Source organism: Mytilus californianus, unplaced genomic scaffold (assembly GCF_021869535.1).
Source record: "Mytilus californianus isolate M0D057914Y unplaced genomic scaffold, xbMytCali1.0.p SCAF_3, whole genome shotgun sequence".
Lineage (NCBI taxonomy): Eukaryota > Metazoa > Mollusca > Bivalvia > Mytilida > Mytilidae > Mytilus > Mytilus californianus.
This window is the reverse complement of record NW_026262679.1, coordinates 45,224,537-45,248,666: the sequence shown is the minus strand read 5'-3', so window position 1 is coordinate 45,248,666 and position 24,130 is coordinate 45,224,537. Positions and strand designations below refer to the sequence as shown.

Genomic DNA, 24,130 nt, shown 5'->3' with positions numbered 1-24,130 from the left:
TACCTGTAAATTGAGAATGCAAAGTATTTACGCATATACAAGCCCGGCACCGCAATAAGTAAAAGCATTCCTTCCGTTCTCATTATGCGGTCTCTTTGTCTAAATTAAGCAGATTTTTTTTCAAAGGCTGTTACAGGATTAAAAGAAAGCCTTACGGAATTTTGCTTTAAATTTTCCTTTAAATGTCAAGTCCAAACATGAATCATCACTTCACTTTTTGTTGATAAATCCAAATTCTGTTCATCGTAAACTATTGACAAATATGGCCGTGTTTATATACACAGATAAACATGAGCAAAGGAAAAAGTTGTATGGCATAGAAGGACCTCTGGTGTAATCTACCCAAATTAAATTGAAAAGAAGAAATACAAACAAAACATCAGGAATGGTATAATTGAAACAGAACGTCTTAATGTTTAATTATGCCTGTTTTATCCTACATTTATGTATTGTGAGTACATACACAAAAAGCACAGAAACTAAAATTCTTAATTTATATTTATCAACTAGTAAAACTTTTTGGCTTATGTGTTTTCTCTTCATGTGTCACTATTCAACTTGTTATCATACCACAGAGTATAAATGTCTTATCTGTAAAAGAGAGAAAAGCAGATACAGAGGATACTAATATATCAAATAAGGATGAAACAAACTCTAGATAAAAATGTTGAGAAAGCTTTCAGGACATGATTACTCAAACGGATTGACACGAATAAAACACTGTAATTTATCATGTAATACCAAAACGTAGTGCTCAAACGCAAAAACCATTTAATTTTTTTTCTTCTGATTTATGGGAATTCATATTGTCCTACATAGTTTTAATTTTCAGAAAGATGACCGTATGCGCCAATTTCGCTTTAACCCCTTAATATAATTCATAAAGCAACAACACGGGAAAAACAGCAATGGTTTTGCTAATTCAACATTGTCTGTTGTTTTAAATTACATGTTCTTTTTGTTACAAACATGAGTTGGTCTTTGTCTTTTAGTCTGGCTCCGATGTTACGTTGTCTTATAAATTTTAGACATTTTCATATACTCCACATGAATGTATAATGTTCTGTGTATTTGATATACTAGAGCGAGTGCATTTGAAATTCTGTAAGCACATTTTAAAACTTAAAAACTCGACTCCAAATTTTATGATTTATGGAGAACTTGGGAGATACCCTATTTCTTTATATGCTAAACTACGAATGATTAACTTTTGGTGTCGCTAAACTACGAATGATTAACTTTTGGTGTCGCCTTCTTGATAACACAAATGAAGATAAATTATCCTGTATACTTTATAAACTATAATACATTAATTATAACAATTATGGTATTGGAAATAAATGGATGTTATTTATTAAGAAAATATTTGAGGAATGTGGAATGTCAAATGTATGGCATTGCCAAGATTATTTCAGCAAAAAATGGATAAAATTAGTATTGAACAAAAGCTAAAAGACCAATTTCGACAAGACTGGTTTGCAGATTAACATCAATCCTCGAAAGATATATGTTATAGAGTTTACAAGACTGATTAAAAATTTTGAAAAGTATTTATCGATTTTTCCTTTTAATTTTTTATAAGGTTTGTGTAAATTTAGATGTGGAAATCATCGTTGTTTGTAGTTATGAATTTCACTAAATTATATCATGCAACTGTTTAAACATAGAAAGACAAAAATGTTGACCACATTATTGTAAAAAAAAATGCTAACATTATTAAATTTAATTATATATTCTCTTCTGAAAATGTTGTTGAACTTGAAAAATTGTGTTAAGTGCCAATCTGCCTAAGAATCAGGCAGTGGTGAAAACATGACAAACAAAAACCCACTCAGGTTGACATAAATTTTTGTTCAAAATGTATAATGGTGCATGAATATAACATTCGTTTCCTTGTCCTGTTCTGGTAATTCAAGATATAATTTGGTTGAAATGCACTAGAAATGAAAAATTAAGGGGAGCTAACTCCGTAATTTGCTATCATCCTAACCAAAATTTATCTAGAGATTTCTCGAATTACCAGACACGCAGAAACGAAAGACCTACCATTTCTAACTCAGGATGAGGGTTACTTCAAAATAGGATGGTTAGGTCGGTGGGTTTTTTTCGGCCATGTTTTGATTTTTTTCAAAATTGCCTGATTCTTACAAAGACTGGCACTTAATTTATACGATACATATCAGTGAAAGTCTGTCCTCATGGTTAGGGGAACTGTAATTTATACTATTATATTGTTATTTATTTTCAAACATGCAAAACAAAATATGGATTATATGTGAACTAAACAATAAAGAATGTTATTTGTCTCTTGTGAAATAAACATTCAATAGTGGTTTGTGTGTGTGTGTGTGTTTTTTTTTACATAAAAGAAAAGTGAAAGTAGTATAGGTATTGCATCTGTTCTTACCTACAAAATGATACATGCTCCCTTTTCTGCTAAAGGATTATCTTTATTAGGTTGAAGGAAAGGGTCATCTTCTTCATTTTCTTTGATATAGCTTCTGATTCTGTAATGAAGGAGTAGTAAGAAAATTAGTTGCACTACTTTTTAGTTTAAATCGTCCTGTTTGATTAAAAGTTCCCTCTGGCGCAACTTTCCTCATCTCGTGCGCTAAACATTTTCACGAATTAACACAAAATATATATCTCACTTGTTCGGTTTGTTGTCGAATTAACATATCGTTTGTCTGTGAGCAGAATATAAGACACGTTCCAGTCACTCACGCATGGCTGGAAATTTGATTTCAGCAATATCATGCACGAGCAATCGTATCAATCATTCCAACTATAATACAGGTTTTTCCTGTGAGTTATGAAATAAAGGAAAAGTAAACAATGTTCCAAAATGTAGTTTTTAAAAAATGATCTTCAAATATCATATGAATAGCGTACAAGAATAAGACAAAACTTAACAAACTGCAACAAATTTATTAAAATCAGATATTCCACTTTGTTCTGTTTGATTTGTTTGTCGCTCGTGTAAGTGGAAGATCTAATTTTAGTCAGATTGAAAACTGTACAAGTACATTCAAATAATAAATTTTCTAAATATTTTATACTCTAGTAATTGACAGCGTTTTCCACCCTACTTTTTTTTCAACTTACACTTCTATAGACTCCGATAATTTACCCCTGGGCACACCAACTTCGTGGCTTAGCTGTTGAACTTCTTCCTTAAGAATCTCTATCTGCATTTGAAGACCTGCCATTCTCCTTGCTTTTGTACACTTGTATTATCTATCTGTTACATGTATTATTTTTCTTAAAAACAAACTGTAAAATAAGATGTGATTCTTTCATGAAATCACACGTGAATGCAATTGGCGGAAGAATAAAGCAGATATCATTAGACAATACTTTTTTTTTAATCTAACTCTATGTTATTGATAATACTTTGTTTTAATAAACATGGGAAAACTAACAAGAGCCACTTACAAAAATGATGAAAGAATTATCAATAAATTCTAAAAGAAATCTTGATCAGAAAAAGATATATTCGACAAAATTGAAAACACAACATTGATTTTTTATTCTTTCCCACGATTTAGAATTTGGAATATTTAAAATGTTTCGTGTCAACAAACAAAAACCTAAACAAAAACAAATCGCACCTTCTTCCTTAAAACATCATTGGGGAAAATGCTTTCAAGAGATCTAAAACTTTGACAAATAAAACACATGCGTAATTGGCAATGCATTTAGCTATAGATGAAAGCATTCATGTATTATTATAATTCAAAGTTATCGTTACAAATAAAATCCAAAGGGAACTTACTTTAAATAAATATGATATAGACAGCAATGATTATTGTCATTTTCTTGATTGGGATATTTCAGTTTCACATGAGAAACTTATACAAAAATTACGAGCCAATTTTTTTGTTCCCTATTGTTGATTTTCCCTTTTTGAACGGCGATGTTCCTTTGACCCCTTCTTACGGCGTGTATATTTCACGACGTACTTGCTTTGTCCGTGTCTGTAGTCGCGTGTTAAATTTCAATGAATGTAATTTGTGTATCACTTGTAAATTATTAAATCCGGGATTAAAACTTTTACTAAATTCTTTCATAGATACAAAGATTTAGTAAGGAAGTTTGGCTGTACCTGTAGAATTCTCATTAAAAACGGGATAGCACATCCTAATGTTTACCGTGATTTTGTTTCAGATACGACCCATGTAAACCGGTTGAACATTTGAATTAATGAATTCTTAAAGGTTATCAATTTAACACCGTACTAAAATCTTTTAAATATTATTGTTATCGGTACTAACATTTTTTGTGTTTTTGAAAATTTTGAAAATAACTTGATATATATTACTATATATACATATGTACAGTTATGATTACACATAATCCTAAATTTTCTTCCGATTTCTTATATTTTAGCGTTTTATATTTAACACTAAATCCGTTGGTTGTGTACTGATTGATACTTTAATTCGGGAGAACATGATTTATTCGTTAGTTGTAATTGACTTTGAACTAGCTGAGTACTTTTATATCGGTGCTTTGTGTCTTGTTTTTATTTTAGTTGGGGGTATTTTGTGCTTCGTACTGAATTATTGAATTAAGCAATTTGCAACTGATGTTTACGGTTTGTTCTAATGTTGTGCTGTTATACCACTGTCCCATGTTAGGGAAAGTGTTAAGCGCTCACAAACATGTTTAATCACGCAACAGTCTTCAGATGCCTGTCCCAAGTCAGGAGCCTGTAATTCGGTGTTTTTTGTTGATTCGTGTCTGCCCTTTTTTTTTTCGTAAATTGTATTGTTATAAATTAGGCCGTTAGTTTTCTGATTTAAATTGTTTCTCATCTTTCATGTCGGGGCCCTTTATAGCTGACTAAACGGGTTTTTTTTTTTTGATTGTTGAAGGCCGTACGGTGACCTATAATTGCTTAACAGGCCATTTGAACTCTTGTGGATAGTTGTCTCATTGGCAATTATACCACATCTCCTAATTTTATATTGATGGGTACAAAATGGCATATCGAAATGTAAATCAAATTAAAATTCTTATGCTCTACGAATTTGATTAAAAGGAAGATAGGGTGTACTCGGTTAGAAAAAAAAACCCGCAAAAAACCCACAATTCAATCATAGTAAAAATCTAGCGGTCACTTTATTCAGTTTAATACTATGGCCAATCGCACACTTTACATCGCCTTCAAGTCTAGAAGAGTAGTTAGTAATTGAACGTCGACTACAAAAATATCTACCGTGTACTCCTTAGTCCCTCAGTATAAACAAATGAAAAACTTAAGGGATACCGACAACCACTTACATGAAAGTGAAGACCATTTGAATGAAACAGTATATTAAAGATGCGCCAATCTTTTTCTTCTTTCATATGTTTGTAAGGTTGTACTATTCTCCTGTTTTTTTTTGGGTTTTTTTTGTTTTTTTTTTCTTGTGGTTTGTTGTTTGTTTTTTTTTTTTTGTTTCTGGAAGGGATGGGGCATTATATATCTATCTCCATCTTCCCGTCGAGGAGAGGACTCAATTTGAGGGTAGAAACTCCAGCGTGCTGAACAGCTAAACACTTCCAAGTATGTACAGTTAAAATGAAATCTGTATGTACAGTTAAAATTTAAATTGTATAAATTAGTTGTGGAGTAGTTTCTACACGCAGGCAGCTTAAATAGCGTGTCGAAAATGTTCCACAGACGGGGACACTCGGATATCTTGAGGTATGGTATGACAAGATATGATGGTTGCAGGTATGATTGAATATTTCAAACAACCCATTTTTTATTCTTATCTGTATGGTGTTGTTTGAAATTGAACTTCTACAACAGTGTTCACATTTTTGTTTGGCTCTCCTATGTTCTAGTGGTTCCTCAACCTAGTTGTTTAATCATGTTCCTGACGCAGCCGGCGTCCCTTGTAAAAGTAATCCCCTGTATATAGACTGAACCTCTATTATTTTTCTTTCAAGATATTCATAAAAATTCTTTGGTATAATTTTATATAATATAAGCAATATTTAGATTTTCATGAGTAATGATTTAACTGCTTTTTTAGTTAATAGTTTGATGCTGCAACAAACCAAGATTAGGCAGTTGTAGACGGTTGGTTTGTATTCAATGAAAGTTTTGTTTAGTAAGACTATACAATTCCTTGATTCAATATATCTGGTTTTTATCTCCACTTTTTTTAATAGTCTATAAAGTATAACTCCGTATACAATTTTCTAGTCAGAAGTCACATTTAAAGGGTAACATTCAGTAATTACCGAAAATATTGGACATTAAAAATGATGTAGGTTTAGAAAACTTCTATTCTTGGATCTAATATTAATGATAATCTTTCAGTTACATGTATGATTCTAGTTTATGTTCCAGATTTAACCTCAAGTACATGTAATCAAATTACATTTTTGTTCATTTATATATTATATTTATAAGTATTAATTAAACACTGTAATTGAGTCTCATCTGTAATGACCAGTTTCTTTTGTACTAGATTATAACTTATTCTAGCCAGCCATCCCAGTGATTTCAGTCCCTTCGTAGTAGTAACTGTTTTATACTTCTTAATATCAGACGACACATGTTATAATGATATATCCTTACATATCTCATACACACTACAATCTTGTAGTGAAGTGATATTCCATAATATTGTTGGTAACTTTACTTTGGAAATCTTGTTATTAGAGTGACTATAATTGTACAGGCATTGAGGACTATTGCAATCTGCGAAAAATATTTTATCACCAGAACAAGACAGACCTAAAGCAGTATTACCAGTATCAATGGTCTTCTCCACCTTCTCTGTCTGCGGATCTATGATCAACAACCTTCCAGGACAGCCTCCTATTAACTTGCTGTTTATAGTTGTGATGCCTCGGCATTGTGTAGATAATGATATTGATTTCATTTTTCTGTTATTGTTTATGTCCCATATGTCTATACTGTAACAGAATTTCAGTGTAACAGCTACAGTGGAGTTGTTGACTACAGTAATATATCAAATGGCTCACACTGTAGTGGTTTTGTATAACAAACTGTGAACCATCTGTATTATAAATCTTCATTAAAGAAATCTTCTGATATATATGCCACAATTCCATCATCTGTCCTAAGGGAACTTACTTTAAATAAATCTAATACAAACAGTAGTTATTGACCTTTTCTTGATTTGGATATTTCAGTTTCACACGAGAAACTCAATAAAAAAAATTGTTCACTATTGTTGATTTTCCCTTTTGGCATGTTTGGGACGGTGATGTTCTTTTGGCCCCTTCTTACTGTGTGTATATTTCACAACTTATCTTATTCGCTATGCCCGCGTCTGTATTCAAATTAGATTTCAATAAACGTAATTTATGTATAACTGGCAAACTACTAAATCATGTATTTTGATACCATAAATTGATTAAACGTTTACTAAATTCTTTTATGGATACAAAAGATTTAATTAGGAAGTTTGGCTGTACCTGTAGAATTCTTATTGAAAACAGGATATCACATCCTAATGTTCATGGTAATGTTTCAGATACGATCCATATAAACCGGTTGAACATTTGAAGAAACGAAATCTTAAAGGTTAACAATTTAACACCGTAGTAAATTCTTTTAAATATTATTTTTATCGGTACTAACATAATTTTCTTTTTTCTTTTCTGAAAACTTTAAAATAACTAGATATATATTGCTATAAATGTACAGTTATGATTACACATAATCCTTCATCTTGTCAATACTGATTTCTTATATTTTGGCGTTGCATAAGGTCAAGCGTTTCTCAGACTTTTATGAGGTCAATACACTTAATCTGTTGGCGGTGTACTGATTGATACTTGAACATAATTTATTTATTAGGTGTAATTGACTTTGGACTAGCCGAGTACTCTTATGTCATTGCTTTGTGTATTTTGTTTTTATGTTAGTTTGTTTTTGTGTGTGCTTCGTACTGATCTATTGAATTAAACCATTTGCAACTGGAGCTTACGATTTGTTCTTTTGTTGTGCTGTCATACCACTGTTCATGCTTCTTTTTTACCATGAAATTGTAAATAAATGTATCTTAATATCCCTGTCGCCTCAATAGCCGTCTTTAATTGCCTTAGATTATTCAATTTCTGTAGTCAAATAGTATGTGATATAATTTGTGTATTTTTAATGTTTTTTCAGCCCTAAACATTTATTGTAATTGTGTTTACTGAAGTCAAATAAATTTTGTCTATTGGCTATGGTCTATATTTGACTCCATTATTTCTGAAATCTATCTGAAATCTTGCAGAAAAACTGTAGTTTGTTTTCTTACATGATGTCCTCAAATTTGGTTTACACCATTATACTTTTTGGACTTTTCATATCGTTAATTTATACTTTGTCCAAGTGTTACATTGAAAGGAAACCTGGCAAAGATTTAAAAAGACATGAAAAGTGTCACATTAATGTCTTTATCCATTTGCAATTCTTTAAACTGTTATTCAAAGAATTACATCATAAACGCACAAATTTGGTTATACTGAAATTATTATTGAAATAATATTGTGTAAAGATAGAAAATTTATAATAGTTATATCATATTAAACTTTTTTTAGACCCCAGCCAATTAGTGGTATACATATTATCAGAAGTACCCCTAGTAATGGACTTCTGATATTATATACCAGTGAATACACTTGTCTATTGTTGAGTTTTGTAAAACAAAATTACATCTGATGTCTTGGGTTTATGCTATTGGGTTGCTGACTCATTTAAATTTACCACACATCTCCTTTTATTCATAATCAAATATTTTAAAAAAATCATAAAAGTTCAATATTATGCATTTTCAAGTATATATGATGTGCTAGTTAAAAATTGAAGGTTTGGAAAACTTCTATTCCTGGATAATATATTAATGATACCTTAATTGACTGATTTAAAGGCAAATCTTCCTTTTATGATACAAGGCCATGTTTAAATTTTACCTCAAGTATATATAATAAAATTACATTTCAGTTCATTAAAATATTGTATTTAATGGAACTAATTTATTTAAATAGAGTATTAATACATAATACGTTTTGGAATGCTGGTCAGTAGTTACTCGCATGTCTAGGTTTTTAACCAATCAGCAATGGGGTTTCCCAGTCACTGCCGCATGTGCTTCTCGTTTACTAATTGTTTTTCGAGATCATACTAATTAACCAATGAGATTCATAGCTAACTTTGAATTAACCAATCAGCGCTTAATTAGTAGGGCTTTTGTTTTATGCACACAAGCCCAACTATTCCTAAAGCAACGCTCGCTTGCAGCAGCCATTATTATTTTCTGGGAAAATATTTTCTTTATTATGATCGTAAATTTACATCATATAATGGATTAATCAATTTCGTATTAGATCTGGACACAAAATTCTGCAAACGTTTAGAACATACGAAATACGAGAATACGTACATGTGCGCGGCACAAGTAAAAACAGTCCGACGAAAATCTATGATTTGTATATAGCTGGACTTTGCATCATCGTGTTATGTCTGCTTATTCTTTTGATACCTTCAAATCTGTCCGTTTTTTTACATCTATGATGCTACCAACTCGTCAGTGAGACGGGATTGACAATTATAACTTTTCATGATTGCCGTGTGACTGTCTTAACATTAGCGTTCATATATGCATAATATTCTCGGCGGAATATAAATATGTCTAACGACGAAGAAATCACATTTATGGACTCGTCCGACAAACAGTCTGACAAAGGAAGAACATGGGCCGGCGTAATGAAGCTTAGCGAAGACACCACAAATACAATCCTGGAGCTAGGATTTGAAAACATGGAAGCTGTGTCTTTAATTGAGGCCGACGATTTGGCGGATACAAACATGCCTATTGGACAAAGAAAACTGTTGTTAAGGGCGGTTGAGAAGACTTTCCGAAAGAACATAAGTGCCGATAAAGTGAACATGGCAGCGTCGAAACGTAGGACATGTGCACAGGAAGAGGGCGAACACGGACATGCTTCCGGTGTAAATAAAGATGGCGGCGCCCACAGCTTAATCCAAGATGGCGGCGCCCATAGCCTAATCCAAGATGGCGGCAACCAACAAGAAGACGGCTATATCCAGGCGGTGCTTCAGCAGTTAGCAATAAGCCAGAAACAACATGAACATTCACCTGATCCCATTGGCGTTAGTTATAACCCGAATGCAGTTTCTATGAACACTGTCAATTCTAATTTATCTTGGCAAGACCCTCAAATTTATTCAAAATCTGCTAACATAGACTGTAAAATAGTGTACAATGACATTTCAGACTTTGTTTCCTATGATATAGGGGGGACCAGCATGTCTGAGGAGCGCCTTATTTCAGATACTTCAGGGGGGCAACTGGTTTTTAAATCTGGTCCTGTAAGACCCAAACTTGAGTCCCTGTCTCTGTGTCAGTGGTCGAGGGCAAATTTGTCTATCATGTACAAGTTACTTAGCACAGGAGATTTTATCATTTAGTTTCATCATGTGAATTTGTGTCAGTGCTGTTTTTTGATAGGGAATACCGCAGACTCCAAAAACAGCACAATTTTAGGTGGGGCACTAACATCCCTCATTTACAGTCAGTTTATCTTCGGCCAAAAGCCATATTCACTAAACCTCAGGCATCTGGTCCATCTTTTAAACTTGCACCTAAGCAACAACAGGATAATTCCAAATATGCATCTCATTCTGCAGAAGGTGTTGAAATTTGTAGAAAGTTCAATAGTAGGAAAGGTTGCTAGTTACAAAACTGTCGCTATGCACACATTTGTGCTATCCAGGGGTGTGGTGCTGAACACCAAGCATTTGCTCATTCAAAAAACTGGGTGTAATGATAAAGCCAGTGCGTGACCTTGTTTATACTGTTTGGCAAGAGGAACTTAAAAATGATTCTGATAAAGAATTTCTTTTACATGGCATAAAAAATGGGTTTGACATTGTTCAAGATATCAATTTGGCTCCACTTAACATTTCAGCAAAAAATCATCCTTCGGCACATATTTCAAGTCCTTTTTACGATAAAGCTCATCAACAGATTTTAATTGAAATTGAAAATGGGAATTATGAGTTGGCAACGTCCACACCAAAAATTATCAGTCCTTTAGGTGTCATTTCAAAACCAGATGGGGGTGTAAGGATAATTCATGATTGCAGTAGACCCATAGGGTCAGCTGTTAATGATTTTGCAGGGGATATGGATAAGCAAAAATTTCAATCTGTTGATGATGCAGCAAAATTAGTGACAAAAAAATTGTTTCATGTCCAAAGTTGATTTAAAATCGGCCTACAGATCTGTGGGTATCAGTCGCAGTAGTCAACAGGTAACAGGTTTACAGTGGACTTTCCCTGACGGTCAAACACATATTTTTATAGATAAAAAATTACCTTTTGGCTCTAAATTAGCACCTGGTATTTTCCATAGACTTTCACAGGCTATTCGCCGCATGATGTCACGCAGAGGCTTTACCATTACAGCATATTTAGATGATTTTTTCATTTGCGAAAGCACTAAGCAGCGCTGCGCACATGGCCTTAGGGTTTTAATTTACTTGCTGCGCAAGTTAGGCTTTGCAATTAGTTGGTCCAAGGTCTTGGACCCATGCCAGAAATTAGTATTTTTAGGTGTGGAGATAGACTCCACAACATTTGAATTAAGATTACCTAGTACTAAACTACAGCAGTTAAGGCAAGATTTGGCAGATTTTCAGCAGCGCAAGCATGTTTCTAAGAAACAACTGCAGTCCCTGGCGGGAAAACTAAACTGGTCTTCTTTAGTGGTTCGCGGCGGAAGAGTTTTTCTTCGCAGAATCATTGATGGCATTACGAAGCTTAAGCATGATTGGCACAAAATGCGCTTATGCGGGGATATTTTGCATGATATTCTTTGATGGTACAATTTCATGTCCACTTTTAATGGGAAATCCTTCTTACTTAACACTGATCCTGTCACCTCGGTTTATACTGATGCTTGTAAAACAGGTGCAGGTGGAGTTTTTGGTACCGATTGGTTTTATGTAAATTGGAAAGAGGATTTCCCATTTGCGCAAGCTATGCATATTAATGAGCAAGAAGCATTTGCAGTGGCTTTGGCGGCCAAGCGTTGGGCTAAATGTTGGCAAAATAAGCGTGTATATATTTATTGTGATAATTCATCAACTGTTGGTTGTATTAATTAGTGTACCTCTAAGAACAAACTTTTGATGTCATTTTTGCGCGAATTGTTTTGGCTGTCTGCAACTAACAATTTTCAACTTGTTGCAATTCATCTGCCAGGGAAGCAGAATGATATGGCTGATGCCGTTTCACGGTTGCATGAGTTAAAGCTATGTCAATTTTTTCTGAAAGAATGCTTACCAACTCCTTTGTTTGTGCATCACCTTGTTTCTCATATGTCCTGTCACTCCCTTTGTTTTCTTTTAGGCTCACAGGCACACTTTGATTCAGTGTTAATTTTCAGAAGTAACTTGTGCTGAATTCAGGAGCATTAATTCTTGCAAACTTTTCTGGTCATAGCATAAGTGTTAAATAACATCAGAAAATTTTGTTTATTCAAAAAGGGTACCATGCCTGTCTTTCTATAATCAGCATGTCATGCATGTATGTGTTATTACCAGGCTTCCAATTGCATTAACCTAATCTCCTACTATAACACAGGTTTGGATTATTTTGGAGTACCACAGTTTTTCAACTTGATTTTGCTTTCTTTGTAAATATGTTTATTGCTTTATTGATATGCAAAGAAAATATTAAACTGTGATTCTTTCTCCCGAACCTGTGTCTGTTTACTTTATTCCTTTATACGTACTATAACCAGCTGGCGTTTCTTGGTCCCTTTACTGAACTCTGTTAAGTGTAAATCAGGTGCCTTTATCTGCACTGTAACTCTTCAGCATTCGGTCAGGGCACCAAAGATATAGCAAATTGGTTATTGGTACACCTGACATTCAATAGCATAATAAGGGAGGATCTGGGTGGGACAGTGTTATGAATTAATGGAACTATTTTATTTAAATAGAGTATTAATACATAATACGTTTTGGAATGCTGGTCAGTAGTTACTCGCATGTCTAGGTTTTTAACCAATCAGCAATGGGGTTTCCCAGTCACTGCCGCATGTGCTTCTCGTTTACTAATTGTTTTTCGAGATCATACTAATTAACCAATGAGATTCATAGCTAACTTTGAATTAACCAATCAGCGCTTAATTAGTAGGGCTTTTGTTTTATGCACACAGGCCCAACTAGTATTCATTAAACACTGTAATTGAGTCTCCAGTAACGACCAGTTTCTTTTGTTCAGGATTATAATTTATTCCACCTGTCGATCCCAGTGATCTAAGTCCCTTTGTAGTAACTCTTTTATATTTCTTTCCATCAGATGACACATGTTGTACTGAACTATCGTCACATATCACATAAACACTGCCATCTTGTAGTGTGGTCATACTCAATGATCTTGATGGTAACTGTACTTTGGAAATATTCTTATTAAAGTGACTGTAATGGAACAGGTCGTGACATTGAGTACCAACTGTGTAAAATATATCACCATTAAAACAACACAGTCTGGTAGGACTATAATCACCAGTATCAATGGTGTTCTCTACCTTCGTTGTCTGAGGATCAATTATCAACGTTCTTCTATCACAGCCTACTACTAAAGTGTTCTTTAAAGTTGTAATGCCAAAGCACATTGTTGTTAATTGTATTGATTTCACTATCTGTTCATTGTGTATATCAAATATGTCTATACAGCAAAAGTCAGGCAGTGTAACAGCTACTGCAGAGTTGTTGACAACAGTCATATCCCATGACTCCCTCTCTAGTGGTATTGTACCAACATGTGAACCATCTGTATCATAAATCTTCATTGAAGCATTAACATGATTTAAACAGGCCACATGTCCATCATCTGTTATCACAACAATGTCACCAGGGGAAGAATCGCTTAAAGGTGCTGTAGTAAATTGAAGATATTGATAGAATACATCTTGTCCTAGATTGTAGGATTTTCTTTCTTGTCCTATACAATGAAATAAATGAAAACATTTCAATTATCACAGAAGTAGATACAAATTATACAGTAGCTAACGTATAAACAATCTGTATTATAAATCTCTAATACTAGTATAGTCTAAATTTACATTATCTCTTACCACTGCTTTGTTATAAAGAAGGGACTGATCAATATTGATTTTACAACATGTATTTTTCAAATATGATCTATATGATAGAAGATGTATGTGCCTATTATATTTGAAGTATTTTCTTTCTTATCCTATAAACATAAAACAACATCATTTGTTCAAAATCTTGACAATTAGGATATAAATCAATACATTCATAACTTTTTGTTGTTTATAAGTCAATTGAGTTGTTCTAAATATATAAAATGTGTTTGAGATGATAGGACTTCATCAATGGATTGAAGAGCAATATTATATATGACATGTTACTACATGCACTAAGTAAAACTGACCGTTGCATTATCATACTTTAAATAGCTATAGTAAACAAATGTTTCAGTGAGAATATTTACGAAATAGAAATAAACAACGTTTGACTCAATATTGATATTTTAATCATGTTAATATATATAGTCAGTACCATTAAAAAATAAACTGTGTCCATAAAAAAAAGATGTGAACTTCTAAATTTTAGAATCAATTAGTAATCAACATATTGGTATTTGATAACAACTAGAAATGATAGACATACTATGTGTGATACCACACTTACCATTGGTATCAGGATTTTGTCCTTTGCATGTACAGGTTGCTCCTTTTTCAGCATAGTAGAGGAGTTTCTAAAATAAAGTCAAAAAATTTACAATAAGAGTTGAAAGTTATAATTCTTTTCTCAAATTGCTTTTTAAGTTATTAAATTATCAAGTAACGTTGACACTTGATACTGTGAATAAATGAGAGGTGGAACACGGTAAAACCGACCTGTATCATTTTGATTGAAAACTGGATACGATCATGCATAGCTGTTGTATAGCACAAAGAAGGAATGTTTGCATTTGTATTCTCATTTCTTCTCATAGGCTGTTCATTGGTTCAGTTAAATGACCATAGTTAATGATGAAATATATTTTCCTATGTTAATACTATTTATTTAAGGTTGTGAATAGAATTTCAATTAATTTCCTTTTGGAAATCCGAAATTAGACAAAGCCATTTAATATGACAATTGAAATACTGATACTAGCAAAACTAGATAGTATGTGCAATTTTCAACACCAAAATCGAAGTTATGTTTGGGAAATGAAATGTTACAAGATATCCCTTGATGACAATAGTATACTATGGACCATCCATCAATACGATGGTACATTGTGTATCCTAAGTCTCTGTATGCGTATTTAATAAAACGAAACAGAAAGGGAATAACAATGATTTTGGTCATGGAACTCAAAACCTCATTCAGCAAATACTTGTTATCTTGGATCTTAATATGTTGAAGATACATAGGACGATTTTTGCATATATTTAATGAAAAACATCATCACATAACTTTTTACAAACAATCATGTTATTTTTTAGATTAAAAATATGAAAAATACAACATTGAATCACTATACTTATCCAATTCGACTGCAAATGATAAACAAAATTCTGGTTATTTCTAGAAATTTAAATCAAGATGTGAATAAAAAGGAATCATACAGACTGTTTGGAACAAATGATACAGACACAAGATAGTTTTCTCAATTGAATTGTTTCATATTTTTCATGTCTGGGCCTTTAATTGCCGACTTTACGGTATGGGTTTTTCTCTTGTTGAAGGTCGTACGGTTGTCTATAATTGCTTACATCCAATTCATTTGAACTTTGGTGGATAGTTGTCTCATTGGCAATCATACCACATTTCCTTGTTTTCATACAAGTAAACAGATGGTTCGTAAGATTTGTGTGGGGTATACATCAATGAGATCACACCAGAACAATGCAAAATATAAAAAGGCATCAATTAATGTTACTTTTAAACTAGAGGCTCTAAAGAGCCTGCATTGCTTACTTGGTAAATTTTCATAAAACTGATACAATGTAACGAGAATATTTCAAAAAGGTACTAGCAAAAATGCAAAAAATTGTTTCAAAATTGTTATTCAAGGGAAATTACTCCAAAATAAAGTCAACAGAGAATACAAGCTATGTTGTGTTGATTTATATGCAGTTTATGTCTTATTGATTATTTATGCTACAAAACTTTCGAGAAAAAAATGGGTAAAATATCGTCTTAGAGGGATATAACTATATTATGAGGAGTCCACTAACCGTTCTGCCATTATTTGACCTATTTGTCGATCTTATCCTTCTGATCATTTTTGCTGTTTACTCTTTTTTTTCATCTAGAATGGTGTTTGCAGAAAAAATAGTATTCCAAGGACAATAACTCCTATATGGAGTCGAATGACAATTTTTGTCATGTTGACATAGATCTTGTCCTTCTGAACTGTTTTTTGTTTTTTTTTTTTTTGTTTAATTTTTATATGTGTTTACTATTATAGTATCTTTATCAATTGGTAAACAATATCTTTCAAGGGCAACAACGCCATAATGAGTTGGCTTGTTTGTTGTAGATTTGTCAAGCTGATCGTTTTTTAATGTGTCTTCAATTTCTCTGCATCTTCTAAGTCCCAAAAAATTGTGTACAATTAGTGTTTCAAGGGCAATGACTTATATAATAGGAGTTGACAAGCAATTTTTGAAGAACTTGTCCTGCTGATCAATTCTGCCATTTATAATTTCACTTTATCTATGTATGAAGTTAGCTTATTATATAGTTGTAAAGATAATAGCCAAACTTGGGTAAAAAATGTAAAAATCAGCAATTAAGGCCGATGATCCTATAAAAGACTGTGTTGGTCTAAATGAGTGGTAGAGGATCTTGTTATTCTGAACATTTCTGAAACTGTCAGATCTATAACATTTTTAAAAATAATGAACAATACTTTCCTTTTACCCGCATGTTCTATTTTAGCCCTGGCAGCCATGTTGGATGGCAATCAGGATCATTGGGCACATTTTAAAACTATATACTCAAAGGATAATTGTGGTCCATTTTGGTTCCAATTTGCACAGGGGGGAGATTTTTGAAAACATTATCAGGCGACGATGATGACGGACGCTAGTAATGAGAAAAGCTTACATCTTTAGGCCGAATGAGCTAAAAAGAGACTGGTGCTCATGAGGTTTTACAGTATAGTATGATTTTTCTCCCAAAATTTACAACTGTAGCTGCCAGGTTTTGAACATGACACCCCTGTCACATAAAGCCATAGCTCTTCAAACTGCTCTAAAGGGTTAGTCTGCTAGCGCTGCTAATGGAAGGAGGTTATCGATCTTATAGGTCAGGGAAAGCATCGCTATACATCTCCAACATCTAGTGATTAGTAAAAATTTTCATTTAATGTTTATATTACTATGTATAAATATTACCTGTAATGCATCATCTATCAGAGGTATTCCTTGTACAGCTGTCTGGATAAATGAGTTTATTTCTTGTAGGGAAGTGTTCATCCCTTGTACTGATCCATCTATGCCTTGTAAGGTAGTGTTTCCTCCTTGCACTGCTCTTTCTATGCCTTGTAGGGTTGTGTTTACCGCTTGTACTGATCCACCTATGCCACGAACATTCCATCCAATACTTTGTTAGGATGTACTTATCCCGTGGACATCCTTTCTTATCCCTTGTACAGAAGTATTCGTCTCTTTGAGGTAAACTCCAATCTAAAGGTAGTAAAGACATAGTTATATTCGTGATCACCCACAATCGCTGAAAATTATTTGCTTATAATCATTACAAATTTCAATTATTTTGCTTAATTTTGGTTTAGGGACAATCTGTTTATAAGCATATATGTGTAACATATGAATCGCCAAGAATATGCATGAAAAATTTGCTACTGGTCGTTGAGCAAACAACAATCGATCAATTGATCAATCTACGTAAGGAAAGTAAACATATTTAATAATCCGACTATACAGTATGGGTTTTTCTCATTGTTGAAAGCCGCATGGTTGCCTATAATTGCTTACATCCACTTCATTTGAATTTTGGTGGATAGATGTCTCATTGTCAATCATAGCACATCTCCTTATTTTTATATTTGTAGTGAACAACAAACAGACATTATGCATTTTATATGCATTTATTATGTTGAGATTTTAGAAAAGACTTCTTTAGACTTTGCATTGTATCATGTTTTTGTATGTGTTATGTTTATGGAACAGCTGTCAGTAAAACTTATACCTAGACTAACTGTCTTGATAAATGTTGAATCGTGAACTTATATCAGTGAAATTGTAGGTAGATGCCTTCAGAGATGTCTCTGATGCTATTCACTGGACCAAAAAAACTGGACTTAACCATAAACTGTACCTTCAAAACCAGTGTAAGGCATTACAAGTATATTCAGTAAGCACCCCTTGCGCTTAAGTCAAAATATCTTATTGATTCACTATTACATGATTTTTAAGTACCTCTTCAAATCTCTTATTGAGATCTAAAAGGTGTATGTAGTATTGTTTACAAAGTTGTTCATCAAGAGGTCTGTTCTTCATTTCATCAAGGTCACTCTGTCTGGTGGGGTCAAGCTGAAGGACATGATATGTAAGATCTGGCCACAGTGAATTGTACTTTGGCTCAGGTATACCACTATTTGTGTTATGGCTAAGGTAATCATTCTTGTAATGCCTGAGAGACCTGACTGCCTGCGCTTCAGCTGGACCAAGAGTGAAGCAGTTGACAAGGACAAGTCCCATCAAGGTGATATCAAGGTCATCGAGTAGGACAGGTTTAGCTGTATATTTACAGTGACAGTGGTGTTTACCAGGTCCAGGATTCTCTGTATACAACAGGTCCCATTGGTAGTTATTTAGAGGAAGTTTTTGTCTGCCAATACAGTTTTGGCTATCTACACAGCAGTACCATGTATATCTGTGATTTAAATGGAACAAGGTGTGAACTACTGGTTGGTTGTTTAGGAAATCTTGCAGACATCTATATCCAACTTTAGTATAGTTGTTCTCTAGTTGACGTCTAAACACAGGAGTAACAACTTCTAGAAACACCGACCCAATTACAAAGAAACGTCTACGGTCTTCTCTGTCCATCATTCTAAAATTTAAATATATATATATACATGATACCATACTATAATAAATATAAAAATAGATGTCCAGTTATCAAAATTAAATTATCGGATGTAGTAAATTTGATCCCAAAAACAAACAGATATTTCTATAACCATCAGGATAAGCCGAAAACTAGTAGTCATAATTGTTAAATGATAGTCAACATGGTAAAATAGTTTCTAGTTGAAAAGAATATCGTGTGATTGATTAGTTATTGGTTTAATTGCTTAACATGTAATATCTTTAATATCAGTATTAAAGTAATTGAAATGAGTTATGATTACCTTAATGATCGACTTTTTATTAATACTCTGGAATTTTCATTGAAATACTACTATTAATTTATTATATTATACCCATACTCTTGTCCATCCATCCACACAGATCAATGTGTATATATTGTACATGTATTTTTGCAAGCCATTTGGGGCAGTCTATATAAGAATCTGTTTCTCTAATGATTTTCAAATAAATTTTCATTTTTGATAAAAGAACGTCCCTTTGGAGTGCCTTCCACATTCCTGATGTCTACATCAGTTGTATTTCTCTAGCACATTTCGATTCATTCAGACAGATAAAGGTTATGACCTTTTAACTTAGCCAATCATCTTCTGAGATCATCTGCAACCACATGTTCATTGAGTTTTTTTTAAACAAACAGTCCAGAAAGGGTGAATTTGCCAAATAATTAGAGAAATATATATATATTATATGTATAACTGTTATGAGTTCAAAAGATGGCATGTTTTACATCAAGTTTTGTTAAAAGTCCCTTATCAACTTTAATTAAAGATGTACAAATGTATATGTAATTTAGCTTATTGTCTTGGCAGTCCTTTTTTGGCAGCTTAACGTGTAGTTCATATATAGTATCACTTCTTGATGGATATGATTAGCATGCGCTTACTGTAACAATTTAATTATTTAACAATGTACGAGTAGTAGATAACATCATGTGATCATTGAGGGAGAATCAAATAATGTTATGGTGTCTTTTCATAGTCCTCTTTCAATTGGGCTTATTTTCAAGTTGAGGGCATTTGTATGTAGACCCGACAATATTATATATTAAAGGAACTAACATTTTATTTTCAAGGCGTGTGGGGGGTGGTAGGCAGGAGGATTTTGGTAATGAATATTCTGGCCTTGAACAACTCCGATAAAAGTTAACTGACAATGTCAGTCATGTTACATATTTGTAAATCTTATCCATGTTATCTATGTTATTATTTTTCTTTTTTAAAGTTTCTGTCTATCTATTATAGTTTTCAAGAGGCAAAAAACACAAAAAAAAATTTTAAATTTCATTTAAAGGGCAATAACTTAAATAACGAGTCGACTGAAGATTTCAGCCATGTGGCTTATTTGTAGATCTTGTCTTGTTGATCATTTTTGCTATTTAAAGTTTCTATTTATCTTTCTATTATAGTTTTCAAGATAATAGGCAAAAATGAAAAATTGGGGAATATTATTACTAAAGGGCAATAACTTCAATAAGGACTTACTTATTAGTAGATCTTGTCTTGTTGGTCATTTTTGGTATTTAAATTTCTATCTATCTATTAAAGTTTTCAAGATAAAAGGCAAAAATACAAAAATAAAATGGGAAAAATCGTCGGGCAGTAACTTCAATAAGGTGTCGACTGATAATTTCGATCATTTGACATATTTCTAGATCTTGTCTTGCTGTTCATTTTTACTATTAAAAGTTTCTAAATAGTCTATCTATTATAATTTCGAGATAACGGGCAAAAATGAAAAAAAATTGTAAAATTCACCAATTAAGGGCAATAACTTCTATAAGAAGTCGTCTGACAGTTTCGATGTCAATAGACATTAGGTTGATCTGATCATTCTGAACATTCTAGCGATTTTCAAGATAAAATCCAAGAATTGCATTTTACCCCTAAGTTCTATATTAGTCATGTCGGTCATTTTTGTCATTTTGGTCGGCAGGCAGGGTCATCGGACACTTTTTTTTCAAACCCCAATAATGATTGTGGCCAAGTATGGTTCCAATTGGCCCAATTGACCCTTCTGACCAGTTGAGCTAAAAATAAATACACTCGCCGTAGAAATTCGTATGATCATCACCTTACTTTCAAAGGAATCAAGTAAAGCAATGTACTTTCATTTCACATCTATTACAAAAGAGAGGCGAAAGATACCAAAGGGACATTCAAACGCATAAGTCGGAAAAAAACTGACAACACCGTGGTTAAAAAATAAAAAGACAAACAGAAAACAACAGTACAAAAAACACAACATTGAAAACAACAGTACAAAAAACACAACATAGAAAACTAAAGACTGAGTAACATGAACCCCACCAAAAAATTGGGGGTGATCTCATGTGCTCCGGGAGGGCAAGTAGATACTGCTCCACATGTGACACCCGTCGTGTTACTCTTATGAAATACGTTGATATGTTCAATCAAATAATAAGACATCAGGCAATAGCAGATAGATAATTGACTCTTATCTAACCCTTAGACATCACCAAATTCTAGAGCATCGGTCATGTAAAATTTTAGAACCCTGAAACTTGACCGAATGTGAAATCTTAAAATTGAAACACGATTTTCATGACAAAGGATGGACGAGACTGTTACTGGTATCAACAACACAAACACTGAAAAATTAAAACAAAAGCACAAAGAACAACACGAACCCCTTTAAAACATAACTAGGGGTGATCTCAGGTGCTCCGGTAATGTAAGCAGATCCTGCTCCACATGTGGCACCCGTCGTGTTGCTCATGTTAGTACAAACCCGATCGATAATAAGTCTAATTCGGTAGGTCCTATTCGGGGGAAAAGGAACGGGATTGTAGTTTCGACAATTGGAACATATCCGCTATCATCCGTGCAACGGATATTCCATAACGGTCAACCAACTCGTGATGGCGTCCGTAAAATTTACGAAGGGATGACTTCAACTTCACCACTTGGAACTCTTGGTTTAATAGCTTCCTTGTGAACAGCAACCCTCTATCAAGGAAATCATGATAGGAAATACAAGCCCTGGAATATCGTATCAAGTGAGAGATATATACTCTGTATGCAGGCGCTGCGGGAATGTTGCTACATAGAAATGGAAAGTTCACAATTGGGAAGCTGAAATCATCTCTTTTGTCGTAAAGTTTTGTTTTCAACCGACCCTCATTGTCAATTTCTAGATGCAAGTCAAGATATTAGACAGACTTAACTGTATCTGTTGTATCCTTTATCTCAAGTTCGATGGGATAGATGCGTTCAACATAGTCACCAAATTTTGAATTATTTAGTGAGAGAACATCATCTATATAGCGGAAATTAAATTTAAATGATACTGCTAACTTCTTTTCTTTCTTCCTAAGAAGTTCCTGTATGAAGTCAGATATGAATAAAGGAACAAGTCGGCAAGAGGAGCACAGTTGGTTCCCATGGAATTGCCGATTGTTTAATCAAGAAATCAAGCATCTTGATAATGCAGAGAATTTTTTGTTTGAATCAGAGTGATTTTTCACAAAGTACGATTTATCCCTCCTTAAGACAAGATACTTGTATCTACACTGGTCATTCTTTTTTATGAAACAAAGCAGGACCAACTCTTTCAATTTGTCTTTTGGTTTGGGATGGGGAATACTTGTGTAAAGTGTAGAAAAGTCAAATGTTTTAATACTATTGCAAATGAAATAGTCTTAGATTGTATGTACTCTAAATATCTTTGGAATTTTTTTAGTATCCACATCTGATTCACGCCACCTCTAGAATAGGTAGTTTCACAATAACTTTGAAGCCCGGCTTTGATTGCTGATACAATTGATGTTAATAATTTAGAAAGAGATTTCGTGGAGCACTTGGAAGACCCAGCCAATATAACACTTAATATGTAGTTTATGTATCCAATACAGTGAAGGAAGATCCAGTTCTTCATCTTTGGTTGAATTCTAAAGGAACGTAGAACAGACCTATGATTATCCAGGATATCCTCTTTGGTAAGTGTCGTGGGGGTATATGTTGAGTTTCCAAGTGAATTGTCAATACCTAAATTAAATTCATTTATCAAGCAGTTGATGTAATGTGATTTACACACAAAAACGATGTTGTTTGGGGCTTTATCTGCGGGGAGAACAAGATATTTGTCATGGAGGTAGGACAAGTGTTTTGCAACATTTGGGTCTTTAAAGATTGGTGTAGCATGGGTATTCATAGACCCATTCAGTTTTTTAATTCTGATTTGTATCAACGACCTCACAGCCTTAATCCATTCGGAAAGAGTATCTACGTCTTCTTTCTCGCGTTTAACCTATTGCCTGGCATAATCCTCGACTGAATACATCAGTATTTTGAAGTTGTGTTTCCAATTGATGGATATAGGCTCATGATATTTTAGTTTTGTATATGTATAGGAAATGATAGGTACAGACTGATTTTTAAAATAGGGAGGTATTTTCCAGTGAACAGATTTATGATGAACATGATGAAGGATGTTGGCAAAGAAAAGTTTAAGAAAGGATCTTTTCTCCTTTTCATCTTTTCCAATGCGAACTGGTTTGAAAAGTCTGTGACTTGCAATATCCGAGATGATAGCTGTAATTTTGTATTGGTTTGAATTGGGATTCGTGACTGTGGTTTCCAAACATAAGTTAACTGTTGTACATGGAAGGACATTCAAACTCACAAGTCGAAACAAATGACAACGCCATGGCTAAAAAAGAAAAAGACAAACAGACAAACAGTACACAAAACACAACATAGAAAACTAAAGACTGAGCAACACGAATTAACGAACCCAAGCAAAAAATGGGGGTGATTACATATGTCTTTCATGGAAGCAAAAAATTAATAGTTGCCAATTGGAAATTAAACAAAATAACAATTGTTCAAAATACCTACCACATTAAGAACATTGATGATCAAACGAATATATTGCAGTTTCTGTACATTGGTTCATTCCAAAACAAATGTATATGTGTGGGAATCCCCCTTACTATCTTTATCAAAACTGTTCCATTGATCAATGGGAGACAACTC

The 24,130-nt window shown here is 33.4% G+C and overlaps 1 protein-coding gene across 1 annotated transcript; it reads right to left on the bottom strand.

Moving 5' to 3' along the window:
* Positions 1-12,646: 12,646 nt before the first annotated feature.
* Positions 12,647-24,075, bottom strand: LOC127734667 (uncharacterized). Its single transcript, XM_052244660.1, has 5 exons — positions 23,993-24,075; positions 18,459-19,095; positions 17,415-17,705; positions 14,710-14,776; positions 12,647-13,993 (listed from the first exon to the last, which is right to left on the bottom strand). The coding sequence occupies exons 3-5, from the start codon at positions 17,493-17,495 to the stop codon at positions 13,212-13,214; spliced, it is 930 nt and encodes a 309-aa protein (XP_052100620.1). The 5' UTR covers positions 17,496-17,705; positions 18,459-19,095; positions 23,993-24,075; the 3' UTR covers positions 12,647-13,211.
* Between the last annotated feature and the right edge of the window lie 55 nt (positions 24,076-24,130).

What these genes read in the sequence shown, in the direction of transcription:
- LOC127734667 (XM_052244660.1), bottom strand. Translation starts at nt 17,495, where the DNA reads ATGAACACTTCCCTACAAGAAATAAACTCATTTATCCAGACAGCTGTA. An exon ending in TGATAGATGATGCATTACAG is followed by an intron (nt 14,777 to 17,414) that starts GTAATATTTATA and finishes ACTTTATTTTAG; the next exon opens with AAACTCCTCTACTATGCTGA. An exon ending in ACAAAATCCTGATACCAATG is followed by an intron (nt 13,994 to 14,709) that starts GTAAGTGTGGTA and finishes TTCATTGTATAG; the next exon opens with GACAAGAAAGAAAATCCTAC.